The sequence below is a fragment of the Echeneis naucrates genome, chromosome 13 (genome assembly GCF_900963305.1).
Source record: "Echeneis naucrates chromosome 13, fEcheNa1.1, whole genome shotgun sequence".
Lineage (NCBI taxonomy): Eukaryota > Metazoa > Chordata > Actinopteri > Carangiformes > Echeneidae > Echeneis > Echeneis naucrates.
In genome coordinates this window covers 16,688,345-16,704,561 of record NC_042523.1, presented here as the reverse complement: position 1 = coordinate 16,704,561, position 16,217 = coordinate 16,688,345, and the positions used below count along the sequence as shown (strand labels likewise).

Here is a 16,217-nt window from a genome sequence, read left to right as displayed (position 1 = left end):
CAGACATTTTGATATGCCATAGCAGGAAAACTGCAAATGGAGCTAATAATTTTCATGAAGATTGCTCCGTTGCATTTCAATGCAGCAGTAAATTAATTTATTGGCCTTGAAGAATTTCCCAGTTTGCGATCAATACAATAAATCTATCTAAATATCTATCTTGGCTGCACCTTGCAAAAAAAAGTTTCAACATTATTTTTTGTATTATCTTATGCAGTATATGTTGGATGAGTAGCTCATCTTGCTGAGGAAATTACCTTCTGATTTGCCAGTGTCAGGAGGTCAAAGTTCAAGACCAAGACCTGCAGGAGAAAAGATGTGGCTGTAGAGATTTCGGAATGCAAAGTTTCTCAAAATGAATGCAGAGCAAGTGGATGATCATCGGGAAGGTAGTCTTCACACGCATACAGACACATACACTCAAAAATCACACGTATGTGTGTGTGTGAAAGTCTAAGAATAAAATGTACACTCAACATTGTTTAGGCCTCGAGATGTTGTGAGAACACCCACTGATCAAATTGAGTGAAAGAAGAAGTAATGAGTTCACATGCTCAAAGATGAAGGGAGAGACCCATGAAGGAGGAAAAGGAGACAAACAGATAGAGACAAGCAGCCAGAGTCAAAGATACACAGTGTCAGCTACTCCTTTGTAGGAAATTTAAAAAGCCTATCTCTCATTATGAGCGACGGTTCCTTTATATCGTGTTTCAGCTGATTGTTTCAGAAATGAACATGTCATGAGGACGCTTAGGTGACAGCCAGGCAAATATTTTACACGTCAGCCAACAGGAGCCAGGCGCGCTCCCGCTGCCGCGTGAACAAACTACTGTAATGACAGGTTTGCCTCTGTACTCTGCCTGTGATGTGGTTTGGTGGGTTGCCTTAAAGTGCTGTAGGAAATATAAATATCAAATTAAACGGTGTAATAACCTCTAAAATAACTTCTGCACCATGTGCATGCGTGTGTAGACTACCTTCCTGAAAACAGTCGTGCCAGCATCACAACACAGCATTCACAAATGTTTCCAGTCCTGCAGCAGTCAAAAATTGGTTTGATAAGTCATTTGCCATGTATTGAGGGTCCCATCACTAAATCAAAAAGAGAAAACAATCAGCCTAAACATGATTTGATGTCCAAAAAACCAGCATAAATTACAAACCAATTTGATGGCAGTAGGTCCAAGTGACGGAAGGTGGGCTATCGGTAACCAGTTAATTTTAAATTTGATTTTCATTTGCATTTGCACAAATAAATAATGGCTGTGCTTATGAAATCAAATACTAACGAGTATTTTATATAGGCACCACTTAACAAAAGCATTCCGCGTTCCCGTAGAGCTGTAGGGCCTAAGAAAGGACAACAAAGAAAAAATGAACTCCTTTATAATCTCACTGTCTCGTTTTCTGTCGAAACAAGTCGAACAAACGGTCTCTAAGGCAGAACTTTGCGCTTTACGAGGAGCACTTGAAGGCAACATAGAGAGGCGTTTCCAATGCTGCGTCTCCTGTCGATTCAGCCCGATCTCTCCTCCTCCTCCTCCTCCTCCTCTTCCTCTTATGTTTCACCGCATCTCCTCGGCCACCTGCTACAGCTGCGACGCAGCGATGGAGAGCTACCGCAGGCCATAATAATCTCACAAAAGACCCCAATCGAGAGAGCAAGACTAAGACAGAGAGGAAAAGAAAGGTAGGAAAGGAAGGAAGGAAGGGAGGGAGGGAGAGAGACATATGTTTTGTGTGGAGAGCGGCTGTTTGTGCGGACAGCTGAGCCGGACTCAAACTTATTGTACCGACTGAGATCAATTATAAAGGCTCCTCGTTTCTCCACTTCTCGGCCTGGTTTCCGTGCTTTCTCTCACCTGTGTGTGTGTCTGTGCTTACACCTCTGTTTGATTAGTTGCAGGGCGGATTGCGGTTGTTGTACCTCCCTGGTCACGCGCGCGCGCGCGCGCAAACACAAACACAAAAACACACACACACACACACACACACACACACACACGCAGATCATCAGAAGGCGTGCAGCTCACGGAGCATTTCTTCCGAGGGAGGATCTGAACTAGACAAGTTATTCCCGCAGTAGAGGAGCCCGGCTGGCGCTCGGCTTTACTTTTCCCTTCCGACTCGCCGTGTCTATCCCGGGCTGTTCAGGAGCCTCCTCCTGGTAAAAAGCCATGTCTGGACAGACTGTCACCATCCCGGACGACCAGGCGTTCGCCACCTTCAAGGCCGAGTGTCTGTCCGAGGACGGCTGGACTATGAGCTACAACAAGGCGGCCATCACGGTGTGGACCCAGGCTCTGGAGGAAGGGAAGTCCATTCACAAAATTAAGGTGAGTCCTCCTAACCCCGCGGGTGTAGAAACACAGAGGCAATGATCTAACATTACGAGGTAAGAGGCAAAATCAACCTTTTTCTGTGGAGTTCAATAGGCAGGCCGGGTTCTTAATAAAAAGTAATGAAGGCAGCAGAAATAAAACTGCTGCTCTCTATAAATTCCCGTATGAAACAGAATAAAGTGCTGACATGCTGTAACCATTGATTTTTGCTGCAGGTCCCATTGTCGTCGTCGAGGCTTCCCAAACTGCTTACAGGCGATTTTCAACAACAAAGCTGCATGTTGTCACCATGGCAGCAGATAAACAAATGGGCTGAAATAATTTGGCCCAATGTGACTGTAGCAGTGCTGCCTAAAGCTTTTGCAGGGGGAAAACTGAACGTTTATCAGACACATCCTGTGTTAGATTCACTCATTGTTGGTACGAACTGAGAGCAAGAAAGAGCCAACCTCGAAAAGCAGGTTCAGTTCTCCACGGGCACATTATCCTCTGCCAGTGAAACTATTTTCAAGTCTCCAGCCATATCAACTTAACTACTTCTGAGTAGTCAGCCTCTGCGGAATCACTTTTCCAATTAACACACTGTAAAGTCGTAAAAGCACAGTTTAATATTATCTTTGGGTATAAAGGCAAGATATGCAGTTCAAAAACATTCTTTTAAACGGTGTGGTGGATGGGGAGGGAAAACGCAGCAGTTCCTGCTCAGAATTTAGGTAGGATAATTATGTGACAACCACGTGAAAGTACTTGAGTAAACTTTGTTATCTATTCAAATAGCTGTCATGGCAGTTGGTCCTAAGTGTGAATGTTTGCCTTGGGAGTTGATGTGGAAGCACCATCAGAACAGAGATGCCACTTAAAGCCAAGGGAAAAACTGCTGAGTGCCATCTTAACACATTATTTTTTTGACAAGAGTCATTAATATTGCTTTGTTAGCGTTCCAAGACACAGGCCTGGAGGAAAAAATTCAAACTCTCTCTTCACACCATGGGAAACTATGCGGTTATCTCCTGAATAAGTGGTTTGACTTTGCACAAAGAGCTTTGGCACAAAGGAAAAGTTTAATACAGCTTTCAGTTGAGTTTTTCTTCAATCATAGCCTGTAGTTAATGACAACGTGAAATGAAAAATATTTGTTGCTATATCTCAGTTATTGTTAGTTTAATTTGCCCATGCAAACTACAGGCCAATTTGGCGTCAAAGCTGCCATTTACTGATCTGACCAAAGCCGATATAGGAAAAAAAAGATTACTATCAGTTACTCTGGGACACATTTCCCTCTCATACATACATAGAGGTAGAAATTGAACACCTTCTCCCATCTTTACTGTGTGTGAGCTTTCCTGCTGGTGTATCCGGGTCTGACGAGCTTGCGCAATCCACCAGGTGTTTACTGTGCTAACAAAGTGGTGTGTTCATGTGCATGGGTGTGCATCTGCGTGCACAGGGCTGTTATCTTCATGTGCAGGGGAGACAACAGCAGAGGGTCTTTTTACCTGTGGGGCAGGTACAAAGTAAGAATGTTTGTAATTTTGCGTGTGTTTGTGTGTCTGTGTAAACGGGCCTGTGTGATTCCTCAGGGTATGACCTGTATGTGCACAATGAGAGGTGTGCCAGGTGTGTATCTGCATTAGAGGGGAATAAAGTGTGTTTATATTATGTGTGGATAATGCGATTCTCCTTTTTTTTTCTATATATACACAGGACAGGTGTGTTTCCTCATGATTGCTCTATAAACGGAGAGACGTAGAAACCGCACACACATGCGTTTGTAGTTTGGGTGTAGCATTTATCTATAACTGGCCCTTAATCTCTATGTAAACATGATTGTTATATGAACTCAGTTTGGCATCTCTTGGTTTCTTTCAACCTAACACACGCTTAGTCCCTTATTGGAATTTATATAAATGCCATGCCATTAACACAGCTCTTCTATTTATAGATGGAAGGAAAGCAGAAGTATTCACTCATGCATGTCAAATGATTGATGCGAATGTTGAGACTTTTCCCAACCTCTCCCCCGTTCCAGTTTCTCTCTTGACTCTCTTGACTATTGATGGCAGTAAAGCGTGAACAATAGTGTACATTCAAATTAGAGAAAAAGAGAGAGAACTGACTGGCAATTATCATTAGCTGTCTAATTATTATTAGCTTCTTTGGCATTGCAATTGCCACTTTCATATTCACCAATTATAATGTGTAATCACTCACACTACCATCATCATCATCATATCATTTCTTTTCGGTACTTGACTCCACGGTTATTGCAGTGTGTATGTACGTGTGTTTTAAATGTAGGTGGTTTTGTGTACTTAAATAGTTTGACAAACTGTCAGATAGCTGTTCTGACACACATACACACAGACACTTAGGGGTCTTCCTTCTACCATGTTGACTCAGAGGGAGCCCTGGCTCTGATTGGCCCTTTTCTATTTTTTTTCCCCCCATAATTGTCTTCAGCAAATACATATCAGCAATAAGAAGAGCTAAAGATGAGAGCTGAAGGTTTGTAAGGAGGTTGTGAAGGAACATGCGTAGCAGGGAGAGAACAAGAGTGGGTGAGACAATGAAAAAGGTGGAGGTTGTTTAGTGGGTTGGATGTGCCGGGGTCACAGGTCATTGGGTATTCTGCGTGGCCAGTGGGTGCAGTGTGGACAGACCTGAAGAAAAAATCTTCACAAATCTCACACATGCATATTGTTTGTATACCTATTGTGTACCTGTTCATCTCCCATTGTGTCTGTTTCATCTCTGTGAACTCTCTCTCACCCACCTACCTCTTTGCTTCGTCTGCGGAGTAGACCGAATTAGTATAATGAAATTATGCACATGTGCACTTACCTGCCTGTATGTCTTCATTATGCACTGGGTGTCTCTATTTTTTCTCCCTACAGTTCTCCTCTCATCTTTTCATTTGCTTTTCCTTCTTCCTCCTACTCATATTTCACTTTGCCAGTGGATGTAACACATCCTTTACTCTGCCTTTTCTGAACTACAAATCTTCTGTGAATCTGTCCACACTCGCACACTCAGATATCAAATGCGACTTTTCAGTAACACTGATGTTCTGAATTAATTTTTGTTTTCAACAAAAATTACTTTGGCTCAGATAGTTTTTCAAATTCCATCATACTGTGTACTGTATGTGTTTTTGTACTGAAACGCTCGTTCTGAAGAATGAGGAACAACCCTGTACGCTCATAGAAAAATCATCTTCAGTATTTCCAGGTTCAATCCTCCTGCATTGTGTGTTAAAAGGCTTTGTTGTTTGGATGTAATATCAAACTGCAGCTGTGCCCCTGATCCGTGCCTCAATAACCTCCTCCTAACACTCGGAGAATAATTTATGAGTAAGGTTTCATCCATTGTCTTAAATAGAATGATACTGCATTAGTTCAGGCAGCAGTTTATCAGATGACGATCACTATTTGCTTCTCATCAGTGATCCAACTTGTCTTTGTAATCTAATCATCTTTTACTTCATTACGAATTGTTCAGGTCCTAAATCATGTCAAATACAGTGTAACTTAAGTTTTCACAATACAATCCAATACAACTACCCAGAATGATGGGTATCTTTAGAAAGACCGTGAAGTCGGAATGCTCCGATCAGCTTTTTTGGGGTTCACCGATCACTGGAATCAATATCTGCTGATACCAAATACTGATCACCAATGACAGAATGGGTTGGGGATGGGAATCCTTCATTTTAACAGTTTTATATACTTTTTAGTCTTGTGCAGCACAATTTAAAAAACAAAACAAAAAAACAACTACTACTTAACAATATCGTAGAAATACAATTAAGAACTTAAAGTATCATCAGGCAGTGCATTTTCATACTAATGGAAGCGATCATGTTTAAACGTCTCACTCACTCTCAAATGAGGGATGGATGAGTAAACAGGTTAGACTGGCTTTGCCTGGGCTTGTTCCTGATACTCGCCACATTTTGTCGGTTTCTCACATGTCTAATGAGGCTTGTGGTATTAAAAAGTTGTTGACAACTTCCAATATTAGGAGATTCAGTCTCATACAAAACAGCCGCACAATCGGAGCAACCCTAATCATATTGGACAAGATTTGCTGAAATTGTCAGAAGTAAATTATTCCAATTATATGGTGATTTCAAATTTATTATATTTTAACACACAAGAAGGGAAAAATCTGAAAAGAAGAGGGGAAAAAAGTTCCTTAAAGTAATTTGGTTCAGTTCAACAATATATTTTTGATGCCTATTGAAGATCTTTTTGTGCCTTTCACACAGTTTTGTGCTTACTTTTGTCATTTATATTTATTCTTTAACAATACTACACATACACACAGCAGAGAAACAAATAAAAGGGAGAGCCATGAAAAGTTATTGATATTGGGACACCATGAACTGATAACTAGCAATCATTTTATATTGGGGGGGGGAATCCAAAATACATGAGAGGGTTATCTTCCGTATTAATACAAAATATCTCATTGGTAATCATTTGGTTTAGAATCGACTGCAAAGGCTCTAACATATTTTCATTGTCACCATTGTCGTACTCATTAGTGACTCTTGGTTACCTGTGGATGGGGGGGATTGACATCCTGTTTTTCCTCTCATTTTTCAAGTCATTCACCCATTCAACACCCACTGTTTGTCGGTGAGGGTTCATTGTTTTGGGCTGTCATTTCCATTTAGTGTTCTCAGTTACTTTTATTTGACCCTGCTGCTAATTTGAAGCCCAGCAAACCTGCGCCTGTGTCTGGGGGCTGTTGAGTTGATTTAAACAGCAGTGGTTCAGCAACGAGTGGACATAATCAAAGTGCTCACAGTGACATCTTTTTATATGTCCAATTGGTATTCAGAAGTAGTAAATTAACATTTATTGGATAAGTGGGTCGTGGCATCGAAATGGGGAAAACCCAAAGCCTTAACGACAAATAACTGAATTTGAGACTCACCAGGAAAATCAGAATCATCAGAATACTTTATTTATCCCCGAGGGGAAATAGTTTCATTACAGGCGCTCTTTGCAAGCATAGAAGAGATAGAGATTTAAAAATATAAAAGAAATATATATAAAAAAGTTTTCAGCAACAGTTTTACCCTCCCACTCTTGTTCTCTTTTTTATGTTATTATTCCTCTGTGCCATTTCCTCCACACTGGAAAGTTTTAGGATATATTAATATGTCTATACTGTGGGCTCTGTGGAGCTAAACTGAGATATTAAAGAGCAGTATGCCCTTCATGTTATTTTACTATTTCAAATGATATAATTATTAGGTATAGGTGTTATTTTGGCCATCTGTATCTGGATGAGCACATTGGAAGCCAAGTGCAGCTAGTGCATATTTTGTCGTGTCAGGCTAAAGGTGAGCTCTTTAAATTTTGGGAGCTATTGTTACAACAGAGGAGATGTTCTCTTTAAACAGCTGTGAAGTCTTAAGTGATCATTTTCTTAAATTAAGCCCTGAGGGAAAGCAGGGAAGAAGATGGCACAGAATGAGCTCAAAAGTGCCTGTACTGCTTGTAATGAAGGCTAAAACCAACTGGGACAGACGACCACCCTTGGTGCATTTCTTTCTCATTTCCTCGTCCGGCTCTAACTCACATCACATCTAATCTCACATCCTTCATTGCTTTGTACTTCTACATCTTTATCTCAGTCTTTTTATGATTGTTCACGTTCTGCTCGTTGTTATTAAGACTAATACCACTGACAATTGTAACTGTAGTAACAGCTTTGCTCTGGAGCTGCAGACCTTTCTTTACATGGTGCGTATGTGCCGTGCCATTGCCTCCAAACCTGTCAAATGCATGAATCCCTGTGGTGTTATTAATAAGCTGGGGACAAACCTATACATGGCTGGTTTGAAGTCCATGAGTATGGCTGTGTAAGGAAATCAAAATGGATGCAAGCCGTTTCATTCTGATTGACTTTTTCAATTAGTTTTATTGACTGTAATTTACAGTATGAAACAATTCAACCTCAGCTCTTGCTTCTAAGTGTACCTATCCTTCATGGTTTTGTCTAAATAGACAAAGTCTCTAAAAATCAAGCAGTCAGACCCCTGGGTACCCCTCACTCTGACAGACTGTGTGTATCTCTCTTTCCCTCCGTCCTCTTCTAAATGGGCTATTTTCCATTTAACAGCTCAGGTTCAGTAATGACTCATCTGCGATTTGTGGCCCATCTCCTGATCCTCTGCTAATTTTCTCTCTCTCTCTTTCGCTCTTTGTCTCACACACTCAGACGCACAGTCTCTATTTGTTTATTTATTTATTGCTCTTCACAATGAAACTCTCTAGCCATCTGATGTCTAATCATTTACATGTCAGTTCCCCTGTCTGCCTCTACCTTTTGTGTGTGCGTGCGCGCATGTGTGCACCTGAAACTGAGTATCTTTGTATCGTTGGCTTCTGTTTTCATTCATCCTCCAAATTCATTTGCTCAGTTTGCGTTGCAGATGGCGTTTGAATGTGAAATTTTGTGCTCGTCTTTGATGTATTTGGACAGCGGTGAACTGTAGCTCTTCTCAACAGCAACAACGCTACTTTACAGAGCATTTATGGGATGCAGCATCATGAAATTTTAATGGGCTTTCCTGCTGCATAGTCTGCATTAGATATATGGTGTATATATAGTATGTTCCACTGAACATTCATTTTAGTGTAAAATTTAAATTTTTATGTGACTGAGCTGCGTCAGCTCTTTGTAGTTGTCTTTAATTTCCGGACTAATAACCTCTCTCTCTTTCTGTTCCTGTTTATCAGTGTCAGATGGTATGTAAGGACGTATCCGCTGAGACCATGTATGACGTTCTCCATGACATTGAATACAGAAGGAAATGGGACACAAACGTCATCGAGACTTTTGACATCGGGAGGCTCACAGCCAACGCAGATGTTGGTTATTATTCATGTATGTGTGAAAATATGCTGTTTATAGCAACGACCTGAGTTAATTTGTCACTCGTGTGAATTTCAGTTGTGAAGCAGATACACAAGTGCACATTGATATACAACGTGGGATTCACGAGAACGATCTTGTTTGTAAACAGGGAAGTGTCCAAAACCTCTTCGGAACCGCGATGTCATCACACTTCGCTCCTGGCTGCCAATGGGGAGAGATTACATCATCATGAACTACTCTGTCAAACATGCTGTGAGTGTGCACACACATACACACACACACACACGCAGGTGTAACACACGCTCCGCTGGGTCGCTGCTCCTTCACCCCTCACTAACTCTGTGCATTGCTGCTCTAAACTGACCCGTGAAATTATTTTAAAATAACACCCACATTGGGTGAGCAGAGAAATTTTTATCCAGTGTAGCAAGCATAAAATATTGTACTGCATAAAATGAAATCCTGAAATATTTGTTGGTGGCGAGTTGTCAGCTCTCAGTTTGAACACACACGCAGGGGCCTGTGCCCTTTCTGTGTGAAGTTTGCATCAGTTCCCTGCCTTTGAGTTCTCAGAGAGCCCAAAGGCATTAAGTTAATTGGTGCCTGCAGGTGTTACTTTGAGTGTGAATTGCTGTTTCTCTGTCAGCCCTGTGATAGATAGGAAGCCTGTCCAGGGTATACCCTGCCCTCGCTCAATGCTGAGATCCCACATGGATAAATGTTATGTATGATTTATGGATGGAAATATTTGTGGGAAGTCGGTAGTGCAAGGCTTATGCGTGGTGGTCATTTGGTCATTTAAGCATCAGGGAATGTGATTAATTCCAGTATATTTGTGTTTGTAGCTCAGCTTATTTTCATGTTTGAGAATGTGAGTTGTCTGAAGGCCAAAGAGAAGTGACGCAAACACACCAATTAGAGATAACTCCGACCATGTGAGTTACTTTCTGTTTGGAATCTTAAATGTGCTTAAAATGTCAGCTTTTATTTCGGATCTATTTATTTCATTCTTGTGGAACAAATAGAAGAGTTCAAAAGGAAACAGCGGTGGATTATTTTCACCATTGACTATCAAAATGAATTAGAAGATACAGATAAATTTTCAACAGCTAGTCGATTACCTTTAGTAACTGTTTCAGCTGTACCCCCCCCCCCTTGCTCTGTCTGCCTGTGTTTCTGTCTGCACTTTTGTTTCATGTCCCGTCTCTCTCTCAGTTCATTTAATTTTTGTCTACTCCACAGTAGCTGTTTCTGTTTTTTCCCCTTCTTCCTTCTCTCATTCCCAGTTTCCATCAATGACGTTGTGTTTACAAAAAGATAAGACTCCTCATGTGATATCTATTGACTTCCACCTCGCCTTCCGCATTCCTGCATCAATAAGGGGTTGCAAACATAATGGCCAGTGTGTGTATTTATGTTTCACGTGTGTATGTGCATGACTCTGTGTTTGGTTAGCCAAGGCTACTGCTGTTGATAAGCAGCAGTATTCTGACTTGTAGAGTGCAGCTTAAGGGGATGCTCAGTTAAGTGGTGAGTTCATGTCCCTAGTACCAAGAGACAGTCCACTGCAACTGTTTTGAAACTACATTCATCTGCTCTCTTATACAGGATTTGTGGCAGAGCTTTTTCAATCACACATTTACCAAATGCTTCCCCAATCAGCCTTCAGACTCCTGCTGCCACCGCATTGGAAGCAGATTGTAACACTTGCAGCTGATTACTTCTCTGTCACATGATCTATTGAGTCCTTTTTTTAGCTTCAGTGACAGCATGGCTCCAGGGACGGTAATGCTGGTCTGATAGCCTGTCAGTCAGTCCACCACTTTGTTGTAAAGGAAAAAAAAAAAAAAAAAAAAGTTATTCCGCAACTATTTGATGGCATTCATGAAGACATATCCACAGAAGATGAGACCTGGTGACATTGGTAGTCCCCTGACTTCTCGTTTCCCACACTGTTTAACTATTACTACTCAAACTATTGGATGGATTATTATTATTTTGAATACTTTACTTACTGATTTACGCTCAATATAAACAAAACTCATGACATTTCCATTAATAATTTCTTCATGCAAAAACGTAAAATCGTGGTTAACATGGTAAATATTAAATGCACTGTATTTTGATGTTTCACATCATCATATTAGATTTGTCACTGTGTGCATTTACACGGGCTGAGATAAACATTCAGTCGAAAGTGCCACTGTGCCTCACAGATCAGCCTCAGAGAACTGCTAGCATGGCTGTATATACTAATTATGTTGTGAATAAATCAAATGCCCTCTAAAATCCCCAAAGCGAGGTCAGGTTGGCTTTGTCTGGCCAACAGCTAAATATTCCAAGACTTCAGAGAGAGACAGCTTCTTGGCGATTGATGCTTTACATTTTCATAGCCACTCCTACAAAAATCCTCTCCATTAGCTCAGAAAATGATAAGGCTTCCTAGAATATCCCACAAACCTGCGGATGAATTGCAAAGCTTACTTTGCACTGTCGGAAGTAATTCATACAAAGTAAGCTATTTGTAGAGAAGTGCAGGTACTAAAAATGTGAGTCAAATAGCAGTGAAAAGATAGATATATGCCGTTCTCCTCTGATAACATTTTTCTATATGGCTGCTTCTCAAAGTGCTTTTTGATTTCCCTGCAGTGTGCCTGTCACAATTACGAGATGCTATCCATTGCTCTACGTTACCTTTATGAATAATCTTAGCTGTAGAGTCAAAGGAGCCAGCAGTGGCACAGTGGGTTAAAGCTGGTATTTACTGCCGTGGCATTCACAGGATACTGTGCACTGGACTTGCATCAGAAATACTCAGAAGCAGAAAATCGGGATAACCAGCAGCTTAAAACAGCAGAAAGCCTTGAATACCAGCGCTTACCCTGCTGACCCTTGATGCATTATTTGATAGATGCTTGCAAAGAACTAAAGAGAAGTGCTTTTTATATAAATAATGTTGAAGTTATACCCATTTTTCTTGCTGGTGCTAATGTACCACCATCAGATGGTGGATTATTACTTAATTAAATAAACTTATTTATTTAGTTTAATCAAGAAAATTGGTTATCCGATTAATTTAAAGTAATCAAAAAGAGGTATATTGATAACTTCATATGCAAATACTATATTGCACAAGATTCCTTGTCTGTTTTTGATACAAAGCTACAGTATATGAATTGCATAAGGATGTGTGTGTGTGTGTGTGTGTGTGTGTGTGTGTGTGTGTGTGTGTGTGTGTGTGTGTGTGTGTGGGTGTGGGTGTGGGTGTGGGTGTGGGTGTGGGTGTGGGTGTGGGTGTGGGTGTGGGTGTGGGTGTGGGTGTGTGTGTGTGTGTGTGTGTGTGTGTGTGGGTGTGTGTGTGTTTTGCCTTTACAGAAATATCCTCCTAAAAAGGACATGGTCCGTGCTGTGTCCATCCAGACTGGCTACATGATTGTAAGCCAGGGACCCAAAACCTGCACCCTGACATACTTGGCCCAGGTAGACCCACGAGGTAACTGATACTGAACTCACATTTAGATTCACAATCACAATCACACTGGGGCAAAGAGCATGCTCACCGGTCTAATGAATGATTGATTCCCCCGCTTTTACGTCAAAATGAGTTGTCATAGCAACTATATGAAGGACAGTCTGCTTTTGTCTCTTTCATGTTCTCCCTTTCTTTTTCCCTTGGTTCTTCTCTCTCTGTCTGTCTTCTCTTCACTGTCCCTCTTGCATGGAAGTGCTGATCGTGTTAATGTCTCTACTCACTAGTTTGCAATGTGTGACTGTTTTATGTGTGTACCAATTCTGACTTTGATTCTGGATGACATGACATGTAATGAAACAAGCTTTAAATCCCTCTTTTGTATTTCCTCCGCCCTCCCTTTCTCTTTTCACTCTCTTTCTGTCTCTCTTTCATTCTCCTATACGATGCCTCTTTCTTTCTCATCTGTCTTATTGTCCTCGCTGTCTCTTTTATGCAGGTTCATTACCCAAGTGGGTTGTCAACAAGTCTTCCCACTTCCTTGCTCCTCGTGTAAGTAATTTGCAGATTAACACAGATTCTGTTAGTGGGTTGCGTGTTTGTTGTGTACAACATCAATACAATGCAATGTGTGTGGTTTAGCACATCAACAGAGTGCCTGTCAGGATAAGAAATGTGCTGAATTTAAACGCATGTGAATTGCAGTCTCTTCTATGCATTCCAGAGACTCCCTCTCTCTCTCTCACTGTCTTGGTGTCTCTCTGTTTCCCTCTTTCTGGGGTGAGGAGACGGGCTGGAGGAATTCCTTGGTGATAGACAAAAAATAGAGACTCAGTAAGACAAGCAAATGCCACTGAAAATAACTCTGCTGTTGACTTTGTGATGTATCAATATTTGGCTCTTAAATCATTCACGGTTCAACTATGTCAACAATGTTACCATTTGCTATTTATCTTTAAACCATTGCTCATTGGTGTGTATTTGCTTATTTATCTTCAACAGGCTACTTTGAGAAATGTGTGAAAGTCCCAGATGATTTGGCTTTGATTCTTAAATTCTCGTCTCAATGTTGGTCTACACAAGGTCCCCTCACAACAGCTCCTTTTCCATCTCATCTCTCATTCCCCTTTATCTCCTTTGATCCTGTCAGCCATCCATCTGAAAACTTTTTTCTGTAGGTTTATTTTTTTGTCTTCTATCTCTACTGTCTTCTGCAGATATATAAAATTGTTAGCGCAATGTAAAACTGCAAGTACAACAAATTTAAGTAGAAGTTATTTCTGTTATTTTTCTGGGAATTTAAGTGTCAGCCTCAGTGCAATGACACATCAGACACATTTTTATTTTTTATTTATTTATTTATTTATTTATTTTCATTTTGGACAGGCTATGAAGAAGATCAACAAAGCCTGTTTGCGGTATGCAGAGTGGAAGCAGAGGCACAACCCCAGCATCAAACCTTGGCTTTCCCCCGAACAGAATACATTACCCAACATCCCACTCTCTGAGCTCAGCATCCAGCGTGCAGAGAGCCTGGAGAATATTGATGAGAGCTGTCTAGCTGAGACCCAGGAGAGAGAAGACAGCGATTAACACAAACACACACAAACCATGCATTCAGACATACACACACAAACATTAACACACACATGAACATGTGCTTAACACAAATATACAACTACATGTATGTTGCGATTCTGTATTTGTGTGGGTGTGCGTGCGTGTCTGTGTGTATTTGTGTGTGCGTCTGTGTGTGTGTGTGTGTGTGTGTGTGTGTGTGTGTGTGTGTGTGTGTCTGTGTGTGTCTGTGTGTTTATGGATAAATGCACACCCATTCTAGATTCCATACTGCATTTGTATATGAAGGAATGCTAAAGTGCACACAATTGTAAGCATTGATGCATAGAGGCCACCACAGTTACCTAATTCTATACTTACATACATAATATATGAACACATAGATATACAAACGTACATAAATGTGTACATACATCATAAATGTACTAATAGATCCATACTCATCTACTCACAGGAGGCTACAAGACTACTAATTTCTACTCGTCAGTAAACTAACATTGAAATTAGTGTAAAATGTGACTAAATGGGATTTTTTTTTTTCTTTTCTTTTTTCTTTTTTTATTATTCATGGCTCTTCAAGTGATCTTAACAATTTCTAAACTGGACCAATGCAGAATCTCATAGAAAAATATATTTTCATTTGGATTTATTGTTGCCTTTCAAAATATGAGCAATGGATCTGAAAATGATGCTTTCCTGCTGGGAAAAGAGTGGTGTAGTGCCTCATGGGCCCTCTATCCTAAACATTGCACTCAGACATGTATACAAACTAGATTTGTATATTTGTGCCCGTATTGTCTCTGTCACTCACTACGTGTTTCTATCACATTTTTCAAGCACATGATAAATATGCAGGTGTGCAGAAGGCAGCTGGAAATCCAAATCTAACCTGCAACCCTCTCTCTCTCTCACACACACACACGCACACACACACACACACACACACACACACACAGATTTTACTCTCATGTACTGTCTGCTCCTCCATTTGAGGGATGTTTGAATGTATGTAGAGTTCAAAATTAAATACAGATTCCTACAAAGGTTTTCAAATTTCACTCCTCGCCTGAGTAATTTATTCTGTATGTGTGTGCTTCACTGTAGCTGGGGTGCTGTGTGTAGATTTATATGGTGATTAAATATGTATAAAGGATAGTTGACCTGATTCACAGTTTGAACTATGGTACCCTATTTTTAGCTCCCTGGAAAGTGTGTATGGGTTTGTTTGATTGCGTGTACACTCATGCATGTGTGTTGTGAATTTCTGTGCAGTTGGCTACGATAGGATTAGGAATCCCCCCAATCTGTTGGCATGGCTACCCTGAGCTCGACTTGGTACCAAAGAGAAATAGAGGAAGATGAGTTTGTTTGTCACAGAGGAAGTGACATATTGCAGGGTCTCTGCCTCCTCTTCCTGATATAGTGTTAAGCCAAGAGCGCATAGATTGTAAATTTACTATATATCAAAAAAATAAAATCTTCCTGTGGTGAGCTGAGTTAATTGGATGCAAATCATTCGTCTGGTGTGACACACTCACATTCAACGGAAATGGGAAGGCACCGTTCCATGTAGCTAAAAACTGCATTCAATACCCTCAGCACAAACAAGCTGAGAAAATGTTAAAGGCCACGAAGGTTTCTCTGCCTCAGTATAAAGAACATGCTGTGCTGTACAGCTAATATCATTACTAGAAATGGGTTTTGCATGTCATCTGTTCCCTTTTTCCAGGCTCTGCCTCTACGTATGCACCACTTAATCAAGTATGAATGATGAAGGAAATTGTATGTGAGCGATGCAAAAAGGCATGAAGTCTGTACAGCTATGGTGTTTCCTCTGGCTGTGTTTGTCCCAATGCAGTTGAATACAGAAATCCATCCGTCCTCAGAGTCTTAATGAGGCATCTCACGCAGCTATCATCTGTGTGTGTGTGTGT

At 40.8% G+C, this 16,217-nt stretch overlaps 1 protein-coding gene across 2 annotated transcripts; it reads left to right on the top strand.

The window, feature by feature from the left end:
- Positions 1 to 1,569: 1,569 nt before the first annotated feature.
- Positions 1,570 to 15,341, top strand: stard10 (StAR related lipid transfer domain containing 10). 2 transcript variants are annotated; one of them, XM_029517350.1, is made up of 7 exons: positions 1,570 to 1,690; positions 1,901 to 2,336; positions 9,098 to 9,245; positions 9,385 to 9,488; positions 12,612 to 12,729; positions 13,205 to 13,257; positions 14,092 to 15,341. In XM_029517350.1, exons 2-7 carry the CDS (start codon positions 2,178 to 2,180, stop codon positions 14,296 to 14,298), a joined length of 789 nt encoding a protein of 262 aa, XP_029373210.1. In that variant the 5' UTR covers positions 1,570 to 1,690; positions 1,901 to 2,177; the 3' UTR covers positions 14,299 to 15,341. The 2 variants fall into 2 exon arrangements, with proteins under 2 accessions (XP_029373210.1, XP_029373209.1); XM_029517349.1 differs by having other exon boundaries at positions 1,582 to 2,336.
- Positions 15,342 to 16,217: the final 876 nt, after the last annotated feature.